This window comes from Ammospiza caudacuta, chromosome 9 (genome assembly GCF_027887145.1).
Source record: "Ammospiza caudacuta isolate bAmmCau1 chromosome 9, bAmmCau1.pri, whole genome shotgun sequence".
In the NCBI taxonomy this organism is placed as follows: Eukaryota; Metazoa; Chordata; class Aves; order Passeriformes; family Passerellidae; genus Ammospiza; species Ammospiza caudacuta.
The window spans coordinates 18722437-18744660 of record NC_080601.1 but is presented as its reverse complement, the minus strand read 5'-3'; the positions used below and the strand labels follow the sequence as shown (position 1 = coordinate 18744660).

Sequence of the window (22224 nt, the reverse complement as noted above, 5' to 3'; positions counted from 1 at the left end):
AGCCTTGTGCAGATTTTCACAGTTATTGCATAGGATTAGCAATAAAATTAGATGGAAGAAACACCTTTCTGATCTAGATTTGAGTTGTGTGTTAAGAGGTCCTTACATTTTCTCAGAGCAGATGTTTTCTGTGGGTGCATTGTACACCTTTGCAACAAAATCTTGAAATATTAGTCAGAACATAGGTGAGTTGAATCTTAGGACTTCAAGTTAGTGTTGGAGAAATGTGCTGATGTTTCTGTCCTGAAGTCATGGAAATGAATAATGGATTTTTTCCCTTTCCCTCATCAAACATATTCTTTGTTACCAAATGTTACTTGTAGCTTTCTACATTTTCCTTGAACTATAGTTCTGAAGGTGTTAATAAAATGGCCTTCTTTGTAGAGATCTGGTTTCTAATGTAGTAAGAATGTTGTAGTTATGATGCTTTAAGGACATAACAAAGAGAGCTTTTGTAAAAGAAGAAGGGGAATCTGTTCTTCAGCCAGCTGACCTTCAGAGTGCAAAAAGTTTTCAGACATGCACCTCTTTAAATTCTTAGTGTGTTAGAAATCTTAATGTTGGATTAAACAGACATCATGCATCTTCTTAGTTCTCTGGTAAGTTATTGCTTACCATTGTAAAACCTAACCAGCTTTCTTTTTTCTAGGGCTTTTTTTGACTCATGAAGTCAAGTGAAGGTGTTACCAGGAGTTGGCATGACCCTGGAATGCTTAAAGACATAACTTTAAAAGTAATGATCTAAAGATAAAATAGTTTTAAATCAGTCTAACATTAAAACAGCAGGAATTGTGCTCAGTGTGGCATTCTTCTTCTGTTAGGTGCTCAGGTTCATTAGCAAAAGCTGTTTTGAGGTGCAGTCTCTCTGATCAGTGTTAACACTGTGGTAATGTCATTTCTCCACAGGTGAGCAAAGTTTAGTCAGTTGGTTTTCAGTTGTGGGGTTTTTTAACTCTGTATACATACAGAGAGTGAATGTAGAAAACCAAAGTGGAGTGGGTTTGTCAGAAATGTGCAGAAGGGAGCTGCAAGCCTTAGCACATTTAGAACTACTGGCGCTTGAAAAGATTCCCCACCCACACAGCCCTCGAAATCTGCAATCATTTGTGTTCTGCAAATCTGCAGGGCTTGTGTGCTAATAAAATACAAGTATTGTTTTTCTGATATTTTAATGTATATTAAGGCCTGCCTTATAGAAGGAAGTAATTATAGCTTCCTAAACTATCTTAATCTTGGAGGCAGAAGTCATGAGTCCAGGAGATGTATATGCTGTCAGCCAAGTAATATACTTCTCTCATTTTGAAGGGAAATCCAAATCCAGCAACCAAAGATAATTTGAGCCATTCAATATTTTGACTTACACATAGGAGCTGTTTGTGACGTAGTGTTAAGCAGTTTTCAAAAATTGAATTCAGATGAAATTTGACTCTGCTATGGCTTTTGCTGCAGGTAGCAGAGACTTTGTGGGTGAATTGGACACCCTCCTGTGATAAAGCAGCCCTTTTTGCATTGGGTTAAAAAAACTGCCATTCTTAAAATGTTGTGGTGTCTGTAATGGCATTTGTGTAGTGCTGCAGTTTGTCAGTTAAGTGTGAAGTTTCCTACTCTGGACTGTAATCTGCCCATCTGGGATCTGTTTTTTTTAATGGTTTGTGGCTATGAATCTCATCAGTGTTACCCATTAAATGCTAATGAAAAAATTATGTTGCTTATTCATCTTTTCAACTGTTTTATACATAAAAATGTCATTGTGTGGCTTAGGGCTGATGTAGGCCTCGCCCAAATTATTTTTGCTTTCTGCATGGTCTTACATCTCTGCATTTGCAACTCATTGACATAATTTTCAATGTCATTTTACTGCTGCAAAATGTTTATGTGATCAGACAGAGTTGCATAACACTTGCTGAGGAAATAAGAGATATAAGAAGGTCTTGTAAACACAGATCCCATTAGGGTTTTAGTGCTGTTAGTAAGCTTATGGGGTAGTAGCAATGGAGAAGGAGAAAGATAAAAGCAAATAAGAGGAGCAGATTTATCTGTAAATTTTAGAAAAGCCCGAATTTTTATTTGAGAGTTCTGCACTATTTACAGGCAGTAAGAAGGCTAATATGCATATTTAATGAGTGAATTGCATAGACAGAAAAATAAAACCAAATAATCCTGCTAGTTTCTTGTTTGGTTTCTTTTTGTGAACAAATCAGTGTATCTGTGATTCAAAGTGTCTCTTGCTTTGTTCTCCAGAGTGTTTTGCTCATTTGTTGATCACTTAGTTCTCTCTATGAATATGTTTTTTGATTTTTAAAAAATGTGTGTATATAAATACTTTCATTCTTCCATGATGAGAATATCATCCTGCCATACAAGCCTCTTGGATAAAACCATATTTTTAGAGTTTTTCCTGTGGCTAATTGCCTGAAATACTTGAGGGTTGCATTACAGTGTCCTGTCCTTGCTGCTTTTGCTAGATCATTTGATTAGTTGTGCTTGCTTGCCATGAGTATGTGGATATTTTAAAAGTACAGAAACATTAAGAGAAAACAAAACCAAGGGAGCCCACAGGTCACAATGTGCCCTCTAGTCTGTGTGCTGAGCAAGGTTGATTAACAGTAAATCAGCAGTAGGATGTGTAGCATCCTATCTCCATCACTTGATCCCTGTTCTTGTCTAACCCTCTTGATCTGTCACAGTGTGTGAAAAACTCACACAGATGAATTCCACCAAAGACTGTTGTTCTCCATTTGTTGTTGCAGCTGGCTTTGTGAGTGCTGAGGTGTTTTGCAGGGAATTTGTTTGGGGTGTGTATTATCTGAGAAACAAGTAGCTGAAACTTTATTATAGCTTGGTACAGCCAGTATTTTAGTGTCAAGAAGTTGCTTTTTTTCTTAAGATTTATGCTGCACAAATAGTTGGGGAATTAGGAGCCTGTATCTTTGCATTAGCTTCCTTAACCTGTGAAAGAAAAGCTTCTACTTTTTAGCAATACTGTGGTTTGCTTGGTTTTTCTTACAAAGGAGCGTTGTGGGTTTTTTCCCTTTGTACAACATGGCGTGGAATTATTAATCTGAAGCAGGGGAATTGAAATCAGCTAATTGAAGACAGCTGGGAGTCAGTATTTGAATATTGCCTTGTGTCTTGTGGTTTTCAGATGCTTCATTCTGCTTGTAGTCAAGCTAGACTATGACTGGGTGCAGCTGCAGCTCCCTGTGTCCATTCAGCTGCCAGGTTCTGGTGCAGGAGGGTCTTGGTTCAGCTTCAGGGTCCTCACCCCTTGGCTTGCCTGTTGGTTTTGTTCCCTTGTGTTGTGTTTGGGACAGGAAGGTGGTACCTCTTCTTGGTGCCTGCTCAGTCCTTGTGCCTGCTGGGCTGCTGTAAGAGCCCAGCATCTCCAGCTGAGCTGAAGCAGTCTGTGATGAATGTGTTCTCTTTGAACACCACTGAGACCAGCTGTGGGGTTTGAAGAGATCATATGCAGCTGAGAGATTGATGATCTTTTGAAGAGAAATTAATTCCTAGTTCTAAGTATCTGAATACTGGCCTGAAAGAGGCCATCTTGAGTCAGGTTTTCTTCATTGTCTACAGTGCTTCTTTGGGTGGTCTACTCTCGGCATATGTGTAGCTGATCTGTCTTTTGCTGTATGGTATAGCTTCAGAGCTGCTCCAGCAGTTCATCTGTGAGCCTTTGCAATGGAAGTTTCTCATGGTGTTCAATTTAGTTCCACTCTTCTATTCCAAATCCTCTCTCCCCTTACTTGGACCCATTTTGGTATCGGTGTTTAAAGGTAAGTAGTTCAGTTGTTTTCAGTGCTTGTTACTTCTATGTTTCCTCTCTTTCTTTCAAATTTTTAAGTTTATGTTGGTTATTTCAGTTGTGGTTTTATGTTAAGTATTTAGTTTTCTTCTGGAGCTAGGTGGTTGTGGTTCAGTATTTCCTGTGTTCCAAGTCTTACAGGCGCAGAGTAGCTGAAAAATCTCTTTCACTTAGGTGGAGAACTTTTCCTCTATCTCTTTGAAAACACAGCTGTCCTGTTTGTGACTGGACCCTGAACATTAATTTAATTTACTAAGTCTGATTTACTCCCAGGATTGTAATCCTAAGACTGTTCAAGGATGCTCTTAATATTCCATCATCTCTATATATGATATACTAGTGCATTGTGAATGGGCTGTGTTTTTTATTAACGTTGCCTGAAATTTGGGGAACCGTGTAATAAGTATTCACTACTCCTCTCACACGTCTGTGCTTGAAAGCCACAGAGCAGCAAGCAGACATGTGAAGCAGAACTGTGTCTTGTGACCCTTACTGCTTATGTGGGCTGCAAGGATGTTGGTTCAACCCTTCTGATGTTCCCTTTTTGTTGACTTTGTAGGGCTGGAACTTAGCAAGGCAAAAAGTTAGTGTGATAGCAAGCCAGCAATGGTGATGTGTCTGTGACCCATTTATCAGTCCTGCTCTTAATGAACACCTCTGAGTTGGGAACTAAAATTCATGTGCCTTTTGGATGGAGCTTTGCATGAGAAATACCTTTAAAGCAAGAGAAAGTATCTTATTTTCAGACTTTTGCAAAATGCTTCTGGTACATACTATGTAGCTTATCTGCAGTTCAGAGATGGATTTTGTCTGTTCTTAATAGACATGTTGCTTTTTGTAAGATGTCGATTGTATGGTAAAATGGAAGAAGAAAAAGAAGTATAAATGGCCTAAATGCCTTGGATATAATTTATTTGCAATAAACAAGTACATCTTTAATTAAAAGGCTTGTGTTTCATTTTGCAATGTTCACCTTGGGAAACTGTTTTTAAAATATATTCACAGCATTCACCCTCAAGTATTGCAGAGTTAAAGACAAAGGTGATGTTTTCTGATATTTCTTGCCAGGTCTGAGCCCTGAAGGACTGTATTTCTCTGGCATCTACTTCTTAAAGACATCAACTCAGAATAAATTTCTAGAAAGAAAAAAAAGAGCAAGAGAATAAACTAAAACCAACAGCAGAATTTTAGATGGAAATGTACAGAAAACAGTAAGAAAACAAATTTTTTTAAAGAGTTGGTTTATGTATGTTATGATGAAATGCAATGCTTCCTCTGCTTGCCTGTTTGAGAATTTTCAGCACATTTTGATTTTAAGTGGTATCACAGAGACAGTGTATCACTGGCTTAAGCCAAGGGGCATTTTACTGACAGGCAGTTAAACTAAACAAGCAGAAATCCTTTATGTGCATTCTACAGCAACAGTTTTATGTTTCTACATGGGAAATCCTGTAAAAAGCAATGTGTTATTTACTATTTTTAAAATGAGATTTGTAAAACAGATTTTGTAACACCCTCCCCATACCTCCTTTACCAGTCAAGATTGAACTCTGCATATTTCCTCTTAATTTTACTGTTCTTCTCGCTAGCTTTTGGTATCACAGGCGATTAACTTAATTTTCTTCATCTTCTTGTTCTGTGTATAGTTACATTACTTTGTTACTCTTTGTTACATTTAGGAGTGAAGCCAGGGAGAAAGGTGAGGCAAAAGGTCAGATAGGGACCAGGGATTGCTGTAACATCAAAGCTGTAGACTCATCTCTTAAAAGAGAATGTAGCCTAAAATGCCGTTTTTCTAAAGTTAGGGAAAGCAATGTGTCCTGTCTTTGTACTGTGTCTTATCTCTTGCTGTGAGTTTTGTTCTCTTGCATTGTATTCATTCACTTGTATGTATATTTTACTTTTAGAATGTGTATCAAATGAAAGTAACTCAATGGAAATAACCTGATAACAGATACATTCAGTGTTTAGCCCAGTTGTTTTTTCTTTGTTGTGTTTTAATAGCTCTTCTGTATTCTCATGGTCCCTGTTCTGCTGATTATTCCAGCTGTTTCTTCTCTGTTTTTCGGTTACTGTGCTGAAGGAATACTGCTGCATCATTTTGAACTTGATCTGTTTTTATGAGTAACTGTTGGCTGCACCTTATTACAGCCTACTCTCTAATAGGAAAGGTTAAGCAACTGCTACACATTCATCTCTGTGTGGTAAGTCCTGCTGGCACAGAACTTGTTCTGCTGGTGAAATTGCAGGTTTGTGTGCACAGCTTGTGTTGGCTGTTTTGGGGTCAGGTGTTTTGTTGTTGTTGTTGTTCCAGCAGGAATAATTACATCTATGCAAGGTTTCAGCTTTTACAAAATGGCTATAAAAATCAAACCTGTAATTAATGCAAAACAGTAGCAAAAAGGGCAGGATAGTCCTCGTGAAAGCTGCATGTTGTGTGATGGTAAATAATGAGGTGTGATTTATTCAGAATGGTTCAGATATGCTTGATCTTGCATTTTAGTTAGGAGATCTAGATTAGATGGCTTCTCAAAATGCCCAGACCTGGGTTTTCTTGGTCATTTAGCCTGTGAGAATTGTTTCAGATTGCTTATGCTTTACTTGTGACTCTACTCTTCCAAGATTTTAAATGTGATTTTTCTTCTGGTTGGGTCATGTCTGCTTCCAAGAGCAAATAGTGATTCATGCCAATTTTGCTCCACAATTTAAAATTATCTTCTCCCTTGGATAGTTTTGTCTCAAGAATTTAACTTCACTGCTGTTTAATTTTTTAAATATTAAATTTGCAATCTTCCTTCCTATACTTATTTTTGCTTTATGAGCAGAAGCTGTGGTGCTTTCTTCTTTACTTTTCTAGCGGACTTCCTTTTTTCTTCTTTGCTAAAAATATTTATTATAGAACCTGAGAGTACCTTTTGTCTGTTTTATTGATAATACCTCTTGATACAAGTAGGTATGAATCTACCTACAAGTAGGTATAAATCCACCAACCCAAGATTTGTGTATCCAGAAATAAACTTCTTGAATAGATCTCTCCTTGTTTGGGACTCAGATGAGAGTATTTGAAGTCTAGTTTTAGCACCAAAGTAGGACTGTCCAGTTGACTTTACAGGAGTAAAAAGGGAAAAGACCCTCTCAGACTGCTCTGAGCCATATTGCAGGTAGGGTTGTCTCACCTTGGCTACATGGGTGACTACAACCTTGAAACTTAGGGCAGTTTAATGTCTTCATTTTGGCATTTACACGTGTGCCAGGGTAGCTAGTGTGAATTCACACACCCTTGGAGTATGATTGACAAATTGTTTTCTACTTTTCAGTTAATTTCTACTATTTTTTCAATCTCTCTTTTTCCTTGTTGAAAATTCTGAACCTTAGAACTGTGCATGATCTTATAAGTAAGATGGTTGGTTTTTTCCCCTGCAGGTTTTACTGCTTTCACCTTATTCCCAAGATGTTTCAGCTGTGTGCTCTGAGTTATGCCACATAATTGGCCACCTGTCTTCTGCTCATTACTACTGGCACAATACAGCTGATGAATCAGTTAATGAATGGGTTCAGTGCAAAGTCAGCCCTACCTTACCTTACTTTGTACAGTTATTAAAGTCAAGCTGACTGACTTGTTCTGGAGCAGATGAGGTCTCATGTTGTATTTCTAATCTAAACATCATACCCAGCACCAGATCTTTATAGAAAGGAATGGTAAAAAGGAATATCATCCAGGCTGAAGGCTTGCAGCTCTCAAAAGAATGTACAGGTGTTTCAGTCAATACTGACAGAATTTTCTGAGCCTTTTAGCTTGTGGAGTATTGTGTAATGAGATAACTGAGTAGAGTACCTCTGCAGAAGAAGTTCATTTTAAACCATGCAAAATACCTCTCCTTTCATTGCTCAGAGTAATTTCAAGTATGAAAGTGCCTCAATTTGGACTTTCTGCAGTATCTACTACTACTGTAGCAGCAGGAATGATATTAATTTGACTGTGTTGCACTAATTAGAAACAGTACACTTTTTAGGGACTAATTAAAAGACTTCATTAAAGGCTTTACACCTGTTTTGGTTGTCAAAAGTGGAAATGAAATTACTTTTCTGCTAAAAGCTTGTTTATCTGCTAGCTGTAGAGAAAGGGGCACAGCTTTTTCCAATTTCTCTCCTTTTATAATCCACTTCTCTCACATTTGTGAAGGGGATTATAGCACTGTAAAATAGAGACTGGATCTATAACATAGAATAAAAATCGTTGGTGATGGAGAACCAACCCTGAAGGCAAAAGACTGACGCTATCCGGGAGAAGGGAATAGTTACTAATGAATCTAATTTCACTGCAAAAAAAAAATCCTAAATGTGGATGTTTGAAAACGGAGGGTTTTTTTCCATTCTTATGTAATCCTTTTGCTTGTTGGGTCTGCTCAGTGCTGGGGGAGATGTTGGCTGCTCTGCTGTGTGCATGCACTTTCAAAGCCCTCTCCTCTCCTGTCTTTCCCAGCTGCTGGGACTGGAGGGTGTCTCTAGGCAGAGGGTGAGAAAATGCTTACTGACATCAGGGCTTAAGTTTTCCTTGGATGTGCTGGCTGGAGGCCGGTGTGGAGGGGAAGCTGAATGCCAGGTTAGTTTATGTCCTGGCTTCCAGTGGTGTTTTAGTGGCTGGTGAGGGAGGCAAAGAGACATAACATTGAATATCTGAATTAATTAGGGGTTTGGCATCAGGGTTTGGAAGATGGGGCAATCAAGGCTGCTGTAGTGATGGGTCAGAAGGTGATCTCAGTACAGCAGGGATGTATGTACTTGCAGATAGGACAAGTCTGGCATTTTGTATAAAGTGTAATTTGGATCAGAGCAAAGCAGAAACATGAGGGTTCTATAGCCAGATGATAGGAAATCTTCATCTGTGGGTAAAAACCATAAAAAGTGGAGTTAATTTGGTAGAAAGGTGATGGATAAATATATTTATATAAAGCTCTTACTGCCTTAAGATCCTCATGAGCTTTGTGTAGTTAGCACTGCACTGACACGTGAATTCCCTGTTACTTCTCTAAGGTGCTTGAAGTATAAAGGCAGATATCATATGAAAGGTGGTGGTGAAGGAAATAAACCAACAAATACTAATTGAAATAAAAACCTTGTAAATAGGTGAATACTGAGTGTTGTCAAAAAAAGTCAACACTGAAGTTCTTGGATAACCATTCCATTGCTGCTTATGCACATATGTTGGACTAATTCTTTGTGTAGACTACTGGAATTCACAGGATGTCACTGCTACATTGTGACAGAAATGTGTGGGAAAAAACTCGGTTACCTTAAGTCTTTCTAAACAATGTCAATTTTGGCAGGAGACAAACTGCTAGGCTGATGCAGCTCTTTTTGGCCAAGGACTGTTTTTTGGGATTGGTGCCCTGAGTGGTTGAAAACAAACATAGAGTTGAGAGACAACTCTTCAAAACTCTTCAAAAGATTTCTGTGCTGACTTTACTATCTGTCAAAAATGGTCTTTAACATGAGATAAAAGAGAAGGTGGAAGAGGTGAGATGAAAGAGAAGCTGGAAGAGCTTTGACCTCTTTAGCCTCTCACAAGTTTTGTTCTCTGAATGGCTAATTGTGTTTTGTTTCTTGTCTTTCTAGATGGGCTGGTGATCCCATTGGTGGAACTCTCTGCAAAACAGGTTGCATTTCACATTCCATTTGAGGTGGTGGAGAAAGTTTATCCTCCAGTGCCTGAACAACTGCAGCTTCGAATCGCCTTCTGGAGTTTCCCAGAAAATGAGGAGGATATCAGGTAATAAATACTATTTACTTTTCACTGATGCTTGAGAAAAGATTTTGTTCACTTGAGGAAAATCATTGTCCTTTTGATGTCCTGTATATTTGGTGCTTCTGTGGCTCTAGTGTGCCTTTTGTAATACATGGATAGATTACTGTGGGATATGCTGTGATAAGAGGTTTTGTTCTGGGGTGAGTTGCCTTGCATATGTGCCAGGAAAACCATGTAGATGTCTAGGTTCTGTGTGTAAAAGATAAAAAAATAAATCCTTCCTTTAATTTGGCTAACAGTAGGCTAGGCTAGCCTGGGGAATTTTGTCCTTATGTTAGTCTTACAAAATCATCTTTCCAATCTGAACCTGTTGCTGGAGTCAGAGCTTTAACTGGGTTCAGAAATTGTCAAAGAAGGCTTGCTCAGTGTGCTGTGCAATCCTTTTGTTTGTGTAAATAGGAGAACCAGAATTTGCTGAATACATCAGTGATCAGAATTGATATAGTCAGATGACTATATTTCTTATGCTTCCACATTAACTACGTGACTATATAGTCAAAGATTTTCTGCCTTTAGATCTATTTCTAAGCTTTGCTGAAGCTTTTATATTACTGGAGGTCTACCCAGGTAACTGTGCATTCAGAATTCTGTTGCAAAGTAGTGATACTACACTCTTTTAGAAAGAATCTTGCTGAAAGTTCTTGGATATGTTTGTCTGAGGTTCAGGTATCAGTTGGGGGAGGTAGTGTCAGAAGTACTGATGTAAGATCACCTGCTAGGGAATGGAGCAAGCCAGCTGGTTGTACACGCTCATTATTCTGATGCACACAGATATAAAAAACCTCACAAGAGCATGCAGATAATTAGTCTAGAAGGAGTTTTTACTGTGGCATGCTAACATTAGACCTTGAACTATACTATACTATATGAAGGCTTAATTTTAGACTATGAATGAATATTTCAGAGGCATAGGTGGAAATTCCTAAAACTGCTGGTGGCTATACACAAATCCAGTTAGGAAGAGACTAATGATTTTTGTGGTTGAATTGTAATGTTGAAATGGCAGGAGAGACCTAGACTTTTTATTCAAGATAGCAAGGGTTTTTCAAAAGCCAGAGGAAAAAGTCAGCAAAGAGGATAATACTGTGAAGTTTCTCAAAAGCAGATGGTCCTGACAGGTTCTGTTTGTGTCTTGCAGGTTGTACTCGTGCTTGGCGAATGGCAGTGCCGATGAGTTCCAGCGAGGGGAGCAGCTCTTCCGGGTCAGGGCTGTCAAGGACCCTCTCCAGATAGGTAAGGACAGTGCAGCTCCACGTCTCCAGATACTTCAGAGTCCCAAATGACCGTGTCTCAAAACAAGCTTTTCTGGCATCTTAGCTGAAACTCCCTGCCAAATGTATTCTTTGTAATGTGTTGAGCTAAATGCTGTTTTATTTTGGCCTCCACCAGCTCAGCTGTGAAATGGACTGAAAGGTCAGAAATGTTCTGATCCTTAATGTGTCTTAGCATTTTCCAAAAAACTGTATAGGATACTTTTTTCTCCATAATGCTTAAATTCTTCATTGCTAAAGAGAACTTGACTTTCTAGTTGTCTGATCAAATGACCAATGCCTAAAGTACCTGTATGGCACAGAGGAAGTTTGCTAGGTTTATTCTTGTAACAAAAGAGTTTTATTAATTGTACAGTTATTCATGTAGTATTTTGGCAGATGGAAATCCTTCTTGTTGGACAGTAGCTTTTGTAGCTTCTCCTACTGTCTTGTTCTTTTCATGTATTTTGGCTATAGATGCTAATTTTATCTATACAAGAATTGGATTCTGTTTTTTTCATTAAATCCTTTGAAGCAAAGAAGAATATTGAGATAGCTTTTTCAGTGGCAGCTGTTTGACCAGAAGGCATTATGTGAAATAAAGGTACTACTAGTATGTCAAGGTGGACTGTGTCAATCCCATGCAGATTTTTTTCCTGCAAGTGTGAGCTTCAGAATCAATATTATTTGGCATGTGGGAACCAAGCCTGTTCTAATAAGAAAAATGATAATATAAAAAACTGTATAATGTTAAGAAGGAAGTTTAGGAAATTTCTTATATTTTCATGTGATGAGGGATAGAAGCTTCTGTGGGCCTGTTTAGTTATTAGAACCAGGAATGCTTAACTCTCAGCGATGAGGGAAATGAATAAATTTAGGTAAAGAGCCCTCAGAAAGTGAATAAAAGTGACATATGCTATAAAGGTTTGGGGATACTGAAAAGAGAAAGAGATGGCATTTGAGATAGGCAAAGTGCAAGAGACTGCTGAACTGTTACCTGAACATAGGGTAAAGCTTCTGAAAGGGTATTGCCTAGGCCAGTGTCTACTGTAATAGCAATAGGATAAATTCTTGGAATGGAAGTGAAGGGATTCCTTGTACTTAAGTCAGATTGAGTTAAAACTACCTTGCTTAGTGTCAGTGGGACCAGACAGTAATTTTGGAATGTCAGCATTGAATTTGGAAAATTTGCTAAATAGGATTAAACTGACTTTTGAGGTCATGAATAATCTTCCAATGTCATGACTGAAATGCTGAGAGAGGCCTCTAAGGAACCTGCTAAACTTCAGGAAGCCAAATGTTTGAGGCAGAGAAAATGAGTTAAAAAGCAGCTTGCTGAAATTCAGTGATTCCTGGGACTTTGGCTGTGGAAAAGAGTAAAATATTTGATAGACAGTAAAAGACTGTGGTCAGCACTTGTTTCAGTAATACATTAAAAAGGTGAGGAGGTGTAAAGCAATGTACGTGAACAAGGCTGGGAATATCAATGCAAAACCTGTGTTTGGGGGAGCAGAGGAGTAGGGAGAAAGAGGAGATGGGGAATGATACAGGGGGCAGAACTTCTCAAGTACACATAGAAGCAACTGTGATTCCTGACAAAGGATTATGTGTGTGGAAGGGAAGGAAGAAACTTTGTTTAAATAGTAAGGTTGCCTTATCCTTAGGAGAGGAACTGTATCTAATAGTTTATTTTTTTTTCTCCATAGACAGCAGCCCAGAAGCTGGGCAGCAGAGATGGGGGTGAATATATTTTCAGTTTTCCACTGCAAAGGATTTTAAGTTGTGTAGTTGAAGTGTTGAGTTTCACGCACTGACAAATGGGAGAGGAAGCACAGGAAAAGAAGCAGCTCTTGAGGGGGGAATTGATTTGGAGAGCAGTGCATTGTCATACTGTGTTCAGTAGGAAAAATCTTGACTTGTGCTTTGTGCTCTTGTCCCATTTTCATTTGTAGTCTAAGATTTATTTTTTAACCATAAATAATCTTAGTCATTTTGTCTGCATGCATGTCCATATCTGATTTCTGAACAGTAGCACCTCTTCACTACTTTTCAAACCCCCAGTTTTTTTACAGCTTTCTACTGTATATATACATGGAATTGGCTTTTGTAGACCTTCTCCCTCCATTCTCTTTGTAGCAGTCACATACCCACATTGTTGCCCTGAAGACATTATTGCTGTTCTTAAACAGGTGCGTTGTAGATTTCAGAGACTTCTTTTTTATCATAGTCTTAGTTTCTTTTTAACAACTGAGGAAGGCAGCAGCAGGTTTAGTTTGGATTCTAACTTGGCTTCTCCTTCAATAGTGTCTCCACTTTTTAGAGGTTCTGCTGTCTTGGTTTAAGGCAAACAACTGTCCAAAAATGCCTTCCATGTAAAAGCTTTTGTTCAGCTCTTGTTTTCCCCCTTTTTTTCCCAAAAGTTCCTGAATTCTAAGCAGAGATGTCTGTTTTCTGTTACTGTTGTAGGGGCATCAGAACTGCTGCTACATCACAACAGTGATGAAGAAAGCCATGTTGCAATGACTTGATGTGGAACTTGGGGACATGATTTAGTGGTGAATGTGGCAGTGCCAAGTTAATGCTTAGGTAGATGATCCTAGGGGTCTTTTCCATCCTCAAAGATTCTGTGATTCTTTTAATTTTTCCTGGTAAAAGAAACCATTAATTATAATCCAGATTGCTTTCCTCGTATACTTTCCTGTGCCACCCCACAAACAATTGTTAAGTACAGCAAGATTGGTGTTGCAGAAGAATTAACTGGGCAGTACTGCTTGAATTAGCATTGTGTCAGACATGTTTGACAAGCTACAGATTGATTTGAAGCTTGTGATATGTCATGTTAAGCTCCTTAAATTTTGTCTCATTTTTTAAGTGTTGTTCCCTTGTTGCATTATCATTTAACTGTCTTCATATACAAAGAGGAATGTCATGGAAGGGGCTTGAGCTGGAATCCAGTCTTCTCTAACACCTTTTGTATATTTCTTTTGTTGCAGTGTAACAGAATTGCTACAATTTGCTTATATGAAAGTCAGAGCATTGCTCTGAGTTGTTTTTAGTATAACAGAAGGACTAGCTGAACTGTTTGGGTTGTATTAACTGAATGTGGAACATAAATTATAACTGTATCTGGTAATAAGCAGTGCAGTAATTTTGTGTGAATGCCTTCCTTTGTTTTGGTTCTGTTCCAATTGCTAAAATGGCTGAAGAATTTTAGTGGCTTTATGTGTACTAATCAAAATAATCACTCCCATCAGGGAGAGGATTTGAATTGTGGTGAACCGGACAAATAGAAAGGTTAAGCAAGGTAAGAGCAAATTTGTATTGGTATGGGGATTATATTTTGAGGAGAATGATACATATTATTTTAAATGGAATAAATTTAGTAGGTCATGTACACTCCTGAACGCCATTATTTTTATCATCTCATGATATCATAATAAAAACTTGTGGAAGTAGATTATCAATCCACACTACTGTCCTCATGATGGAAAATCTATTATCTATTCCAAGCTGTATTTTTCCACTTAAGGTAGACTGTTGGACTGAAGTTTGGTTATGACTTTGATGCCCTGGTGCTTTCTGTGCTTTGTGAAAAAGGAATTCCAGATTACCAGAAAGGTTCTGAGGCTGATACTCATTGCTGTAGAGGATTACTAACTGCTGATAGGCACCTTCAAGACAGGTGGAAGATCCATGCTGCTGCTGGCCCTTTCTGATTATACGTGTCCCTCCGGATGAGCAACATCTCCAGAGGAAGCTGCATTATGAGTGCAACTCATAAGCACTGTTCAGGAGTTTACATGAAGCTAAGCCTTCTTAAAGTCCTTTGTCATAATTTATTTGTTTATGGTCACTGATTAATGGGGCTAGATTCAAGTGTTATTCCTAAAATTTCTCCTTTCCGTTGTTTTAGTCTAAGCAAGAGGTTTTGGTTTTTTTTTTCCTGAGGTCATGATTTGTAAAAAATGGATATTAACAGAATTGCAAGGAGGTGCATAATTGATAACGAATGGGTAGTTTTTGGAGCCTCAAAGTGAAAGTAAGTGTTCAGGTTAAATACTGCCTTTTTTAGTTGACTGTGAAATTGTGAAAATTGACTGACTTGGAAATAATTCCGAACAAGTCACCCGGCCCATTCTGCACTACTGCCAGAGTTAGCACAGAGGTTATGCCTAAAATGTGTATGTCTAGTCTAGCTTTGACCCTGTAAACAAAACCTGACCGTTTTCAGGGATGACTTTATCCGCTTCTGCTTTTCTCTATTCAATAAGAGAAATTAATTCATGTGTTACAAGCTGGTATGTTGGTGTCTCTTACAACACATTATGCTTCTCTGCTAATGTTTAGGCACAGTTGGTTGGGAAGAAAGAAGTACTGGAAACTCTAGATGCATGTCCGTCCTTACGTGGATGTTGGTGCCAGACATATTGTTTCAGTGTTTAAATAGCATACACCTGTATTTCTGTGCTGGCTGAACCTTTTCCCCAAATACCTGAAGAGTAACTTTGCCCTTGTGCATTTCCACAGGCTTCCATCTGAGTGCCACGGTGGTGCCCCCGCAGATGGTGCCCCCCAAGGGCGCGTACAACGTGGCGGTGATGTTTGACCGGTGCCGGATCACGTCGTGCAGCTGCACCTGCGGCGCCGGGGCCAAGTGGTGCGCGCACGTCGTGGCGCTCTGCCTCTTCCGCATCCACAATGTAGGCATCCAGCTCGTCCAGCACAGCTCTGCTTCCCCTCCTTCTCCCAGTGCTCCTCGGGGCACTTCTGTGCAGCACACCCTCTCTTTGGGGAAATGGCTCTTGACTCTCCTTTTGGTTACAGATTGGGCAGATGTCTGCTCGCAGTTGCAGTCTGCAGGCTGAATTGTGTGAGGCCCTAAACTGCAGACTGCCTTTGGTAATGTGCAGATTTCTAAGGGTAGATACCGAGTGCTTTTTGGCCCCTTCCTATTTCTCATTTAAATGCTAAAATCACTCATTATTTCTTCATCTCTGAAAAGAGTGGAAGGTCACGAATAGTTTCTTTTAATAACGTCTTTGTAAGTACAGGATTTGAAAGCTCACTCTTTATGTTGTTTGATCAGAGTGCAGAAGGAAAATAATTTTGAATACTGTTGGCCTTTATGTTCCCCAGTTCATTTTAACGCTTACTGAGGTAACTGTCATTTCGACTTGAAGATTTCAAGCGGTCAAGTTTATGTTTTTATTTGACTGCTTTAATTCTATGTAGCCTTCCATAGAGCAAAAAGTAGGCATTTTATATCCTAACCAACTTCAGTTGAAAATGTGTAGAATCAACATGAAATGCAACCAGTTGACAGTTTGGTCTTGCATGCATTTGAATTTGGGAAGCTGAGAAGCACAAAGGATTAAGTTTTGATTATGGTAAAAACAGAAGATTTTCTGCTGTCACAGAACATTTTACAGCTAACATGCTTATGATCAACTCTAGATTCTTTAATAAGTTCTAATAACCTGCTGAAGCTTGTTAGTATTTCACAATGGACAAGTGTAATTGGCTTAAATTTATAGTCTTGTGAAATAATCAGAATATTGGTATACTTCCTGTATTTAAGACTGGACAGCTGGCAAAAAACCAGTTTCTGCTTTGAATTTTTAGTTTGAGTTTTAAAAGGTGGATATGGAGAATGAGGCTAAAAAAGAAATTGTCATTTATATTATTTACACTCAAAGTTTGGACCCTGTGTAAGATAAACATCATTCTTTTGCCTCCAATCCTTTCTCCGCCTGAGAAGTGACAGTGAAAGTATTTTTGTGTTTGTATAAACTGACTTCTGACACTAGCAAGTTACAAGTGAAGGTATATTGCTCTATGTAGACAATATAATATCAGAAGTGTCTTTATTATCAAACTGCTCTTGACTGTGTATGGGTTAAATTTTAAGTGGGACATTTTTGTTATGTAGAGTGAAAAAGGTTAAGAAGGTAGTAGTGAGGTTTTTTTATAATCTAATTTGTTCTAAGATATGGAAAGAGATTTTTAGACTGAATTAAGAAACTCTAAAGAGATAGATGAGATGTGGTGATTCTGTGAAACAGTCCCCCACAGAGCTGGTTCATTTGCCAGAAGCTTAAGGGATAATGTCCTATTTTAGAGGTTTGTTTGTGAAGTCTCTGCCAGTATTTCTGCAATTGCTAGCAACAACAGATCTTAAGCACAGATGTTACATCAGTTTCCTTGAAAAAAACACTTAAAACCAGTTTTTATAAAACCTAGACAGCTTATTTGCATCTTATCTGCAACATGCTACATAATTTCAGAGAAAAAATAATTGGCCATCAAGACCAAGCATGGTATGTATGCATCAGCATAGCAAGTGTTTGTGACACTTCATCAGTTTGGTGGACACAGCTTCATTAATGGTAGTTTGTGTCTCCTTTTCTTTCTTCAGGCATCTGCAGTGTGCTTACGAGCACCTGTTTCTGAGTCTTTGTCTCGGCTACAAAGAGACCAGTTGCAAAAATTTGCTCAGTACCTAATCAGTGAACTTCCACAGCAGGTAAGTGGGGACCATCATCTGAATGACACTTGTTAAATGCAGTTATCTTTATTCTGGGTCAATTTATGTGATGTCTTTTGTTGCAAAATAACCAGTTATGCTATTCAGTTGTGAGCTGCTGGGAAGGCATTCAGTTCTTGCTCTTTTCAGTTTCGCTATTCTATTATTTGACAATTGTCTATTGCCAAGTGAAAGATTAGAAGTGTCTCAAAAGGAGAAAGAAGAGTGGTGGCTATTCATATCAGCATGAATATATGCTAAGCTTCAAACACAAACATCAGTTCATGATTGCTGAAAACTTAGGTCAGCCCAAATCAGCTTGTTTCTTTTTTGTGTGTTTGGTTAGCTAAGTGGAGAGAACTACCCAGATGAAGTATTGTATGTGCCTTAAGTGGGCACTTTCTAATGCACCTAACTGGTAACCTTTTGACTTCCCCCAGTGTGACTTCTTGATGATTCATAAGAATCATTCAGTCTAATAGGCATGACATTTTTTTAGTCAAAGGCTAAGTCTGCTCTCTCATTCCTTAAATATCTGTGTTGTTCAGGGTCAGGTCATTTGTATCATCTGCCTAAAATGTTTGCACAAAATAGATAAGAATTCCCAAGTGATTGTGAAATGGCTGCTTTAAAATTACAAGGGCTTGGCAATTTTTTTATGCTGGTTCAGCTAAAGGAGATTGAGAAAAACTGGCCTGCATGGGTATCTGTCACATTTCAGCAGCGCATTTGTAACACACTCCTATTAAGTAGGAGTTAGATTACTGGAAGCATGTGCCTAAAATTCATCTTATGGTGCTGTGCTTAGGACACTATGATATTCTATTGCTAAAATATCCTGTAAATTTCCTGCAGAAATACTAATCTTCTTAGGAGAGGAAATAGAGGAATTGTATGATATGAAAGTGATAAAAAATTACTGCTTTTTTGTTGCTGAGAAATGAGTGCCAGTAGTGTGTGCTTGATGCATTATGTAACAGGCAAAGCTTTTTTTCTCTCCTCAGACTAAGCTTTATGGTACAGTCTGGTGCTTAATAGGGCAGGGCTTTGAAAGTAGTGGTAGTGGTTGTTCCCTGAATGCTCGTTTCTGCAGGGTTTATTTCTCCTTTGGTCACATGTACCAACTGTGCATCAGGGACTTCTGGCTTAATTAATTATTACAATTTTTCTAGATAATCTGATGAATGCTGCCCAATGGAAAAATTGGGGGGTTATTGGGAGACACGTCTTAACCTATGTTGTGTAGTTCCTTTAAAAAGGCAAGGTGTGCCCCACATTCTTTCAACAGTCTTATTCTTGGTCTTCAAGGTTTCTGGGTGGAGATAGATACTCTAATTCCTTGGGACCCCATATTTTGACTACATGACGTAAAATTAGAGTGGGCTGTACACATGATTTTATTTTATCCTTATTTCCAGTTTATGAATGACATGATACAGTATTATAATGCTGAATTACTTTCATGTGTAAGAGAATGATGGTTTATAGGAATGCAGCTAGATGCTTGTCAGAATCTCTGTAGAAGCTGTTTTCTAGGAAAATCATGGAAAAGCAGCTGGAATTCATAACTTAGTTCCTAGCCCAAGAGCTATTTCCCCTTATGAACCCAGTATTCCTATTCCAATTAAGCATGAGTATCTTAGCAAAAAAGACTGAAGGAGGTTAACTGCAGGTCCCTGGTACTTCAGCCTTAAGGCGTGACACTGCCGAGACTTGTGAATTTTCTTAAAATATGTAGTAGTGGGAAAACAGTACAAAATAGCTCAATGCTAAATTTGTTTCTTTAGGTGATTGAAATGTAAAATATCCATATGAAGCATTTTTTTCTTCCATCTGTTTGAGCTGTATCTGTACTATTTGCAAAGACAGGTGTACTGAATGTGCCTTTCTTTAGAGTAAGAGTGATCTTTTACCTCAGCTGTTGTATGGAGAGAGCTGGGGGATATCAGACATTCTGTTGCAAGTCATTTTAATCCTAATGATGTGGATTAACAATATGCGTGTTCTGTGCATACTTACTAAAGGCTAAAAGGATCTACACTTTCAGACTTAGTGTATGGGGAAAAACTCTTTTAACTGTGCATTTTTCTTTCAAAAATAGCATTTTAAGGATATACTACATAGGATTTTACAATCAGTGTGAACCTTCTCTGCTTATGCTCTGAGCTGGTCCAGAAGTTATGATCAATTTAGTGCTGAAATTGCATTCATCTACTACTGAATCCCTTTGCCAACTGGATGGTAAATAAGCTAAAGTCTACCCCAAAAATTATGTGTACATGTATTTTATAGTTTGCTCCCCTGCTCTCATTTGCTTGGGTTTTAGACAAATGATTTAGGAACAAGAAGTAAAGATCTTTCAAAGTACAGGAAAATGGCGACCTTGACAGCAGTGGCCTCCCTAACTCTCAAAATTAGTTGCAGTATCTACTTTCTGTAGGCTCCTATTCCTCAAGAAATGAGAGATGAGTTAATAAATTGTGATGCTTTTGCTTACTTCTTAGGATGTGACTGCAGAAAGTGAGCCTTTCATGGCCTGTGAGAGAGGTGTCACAGCTGGTGGCTGTTGTGTGAGCTTTAGCACCCTCTCTCGTCCTTTCTGAAAATGTAGCTCTGGATTCCATACTCTTGAAATTGCCAGAGTGCTTCAGTCATGATCTTTGGCTGGGTGTAGCAGGATAAAAAATACTGTGTATATTCAAAGTTTGCTTCATGTTTTCAGATTCTTCCAACAGCTCAGCGCTTGCTGGACGAGTTGTTATCTTCTCAGTCTACTGCCATCAACACAGTGTGTGGAGCCCCAGGTAATTTTAATACTTCTCATTTCAGCAATCTGTATCACAGATAGGAAGAGAATTATTCCATTGCTTTGGGTTTCTAAACTGGTTTGTTACCCGGTAGCTTGGATTAGACATGAAAATAGAGGAAAAGGGATGAGTATTGGCACCTACATGTATATATGGCACAACAAGGGGCACCCCAGAGCGCTTGCAGAGGAAGGGAGCATCAGGCAATGCACTTTCTAACAAAGTGGGTTTTTTAAAATTTGTTATTAAGTATAGACTCCTGGGAATGTCGATTGGAGGGGACGTCTCCCAAGTTCCTGCTTAAAACTGGGCTGTTTACGACACTAGACTGGGTTAGCTGGGATTTGGGGTAGCTTACATATGTGTTGGTTACCAGAGATGTTGGGGCATTCCTATTTTAGTGCTGCATTACCCTTCTGGTCAAGAAGAATCTGCTAATTTAATGTTGCTAATGTTGAAGGTAATGTTATGGTAACATTTAAAGATAATTCTGAATAGGGTGTTCAGCAATGGGGGAAATAACTTGAGTAGTACTGCCTGTGTACTCTGTGGTTGGGCACATAAAGTATCTTCAAAGCTTGCATACTGTTAATGTGTTTTTCATTTGTAAGATCCCACTGCTGGACCTTCTGCATCAGATCAAAGCACCTGGTACTTAGATGAATCTACTCTGAGTGACAACATAAAGAAAACCCTTCATAAATTCTGTGGGCCTACTCCTGTTGTTTTCAGGTAAGCTGTTTCCCATTGAAGGGAAAGTGTGATGTTCATGTGATCTGTAAATTCATTCACCATACAGCCTGTATGCTTTGGACTGAAGGATGCTCAGTTTCATGGTCACTCTTCTGGACTGTATTTTTGTGTAACTTCTGCAGTGTTATTTCAGTAGAGCAGACTGTATTTGTACAATATTTTGCTTGTGTGGTGTTCTTTAGCTATTTATGCATTCTGTCTTTTAGGTTACTAAAAGACAGTGTCTGTGCCATTGAAGGGCGAATATATTTCTGGATGTAGATTATACTCAGGATTTTGTATGACTCTGCTTGATTTAATTTTTTCTCCTTATTCTTCTGCTTTATGTACAGTGATGTGAATTCAATGTATCTGTCTTCCACTGAGCCCCCAGCTGCTGCTGAGTGGGCTTGTCTGCTGCGTCCCCTGCGAGGGAGAGAACCTGAAGGAATCTGGAACTTGCTTTCCATTGTGCGGGAGATGTTTAAGAGGCGGGATAGCAATGCAGCTCCTTTGCTGGAGATTCTGACTGACCAGTGCCTCAACTATGAGCAGGTATCTCTTTGCTTGGAGTGTGGGGATGTTTTGAGCACCAGTAACTGGTGCTTTGTGTCTATATAACCCATGGCTGAATACAATTATTCTATTATTTTACAATTATTTTATTATTATTTATTATTTTAATAGCCTATGTGCATTGTAGGCAGGTGCTTCTCCACACTGAAAGGATGTTACAGTTTGCTCTTGTTCTGATTTAGTGATGTCCTGGTAACACTGTATTTCCCAAATGCCTCAGTTGTTCTACCATGAATATGTAGACTCTGAGTTCTTTTGTTCAGCATATTTGATTTGATTTCTTCCCAATCAAGGTGATTTATTTTACAGTTGTTCTGTTTTTTTTTTTTTTTTTTGTTTTTTTTTTTAACAAAGCATGTCATGTATGAGCTGTCATGTTGATAGAACTAAATATATATGTTGTGTGATAGAGTCTCAGATTCTTTTGTTATCTTCACGGAAGATATCTTTTGGTGGATTGAAGCAGTACATTTATTTAGTCAAAATGATATTAGAAGAAACTATTTCTTTTGATAGTTCAGAACTTTGACCTCAGTCTGTAATATAAATAGTGGTGTAGGTTTCCTTATTGCTCCATCTCATACCTCGACTTTAAGCAAGGGAAAGGAAATGCTCCATTTATCACATTTGTTTACTTTTTCTCTCCAAGTGTGAAGACCTCTAGGAAATGAATGTCCTGTGAGTGTTTTGTTCTTTGCGCATGTGCCTTCTAACCAGAGAAA

At 38.5% G+C, this 22224-nt stretch overlaps 1 protein-coding gene across 2 annotated transcripts in view; it reads left to right on the top strand.

Moving 5' to 3' along the window:
* Positions 1-22224, top strand: part of ZSWIM8 (zinc finger SWIM-type containing 8) — a 54119-nt gene that overhangs the window by 9598 nt on the left and 22297 nt on the right. For both annotated transcript variants that reach the window (XM_058810379.1, XM_058810378.1), the window contains exons 2-8: positions 9425-9578; positions 10753-10847; positions 15392-15564; positions 17280-17387; positions 20110-20191; positions 20806-20926; positions 21280-21481. In XM_058810379.1, the coding sequence (XP_058666362.1) occupies positions 9425-9578; positions 10753-10847; positions 15392-15564; positions 17280-17387; positions 20110-20191; positions 20806-20926; positions 21280-21481 (935 nt within the window). The remainder of the gene's footprint in view (positions 1-9424; positions 9579-10752; positions 10848-15391; positions 15565-17279; positions 17388-20109; positions 20192-20805; positions 20927-21279; positions 21482-22224) is intronic.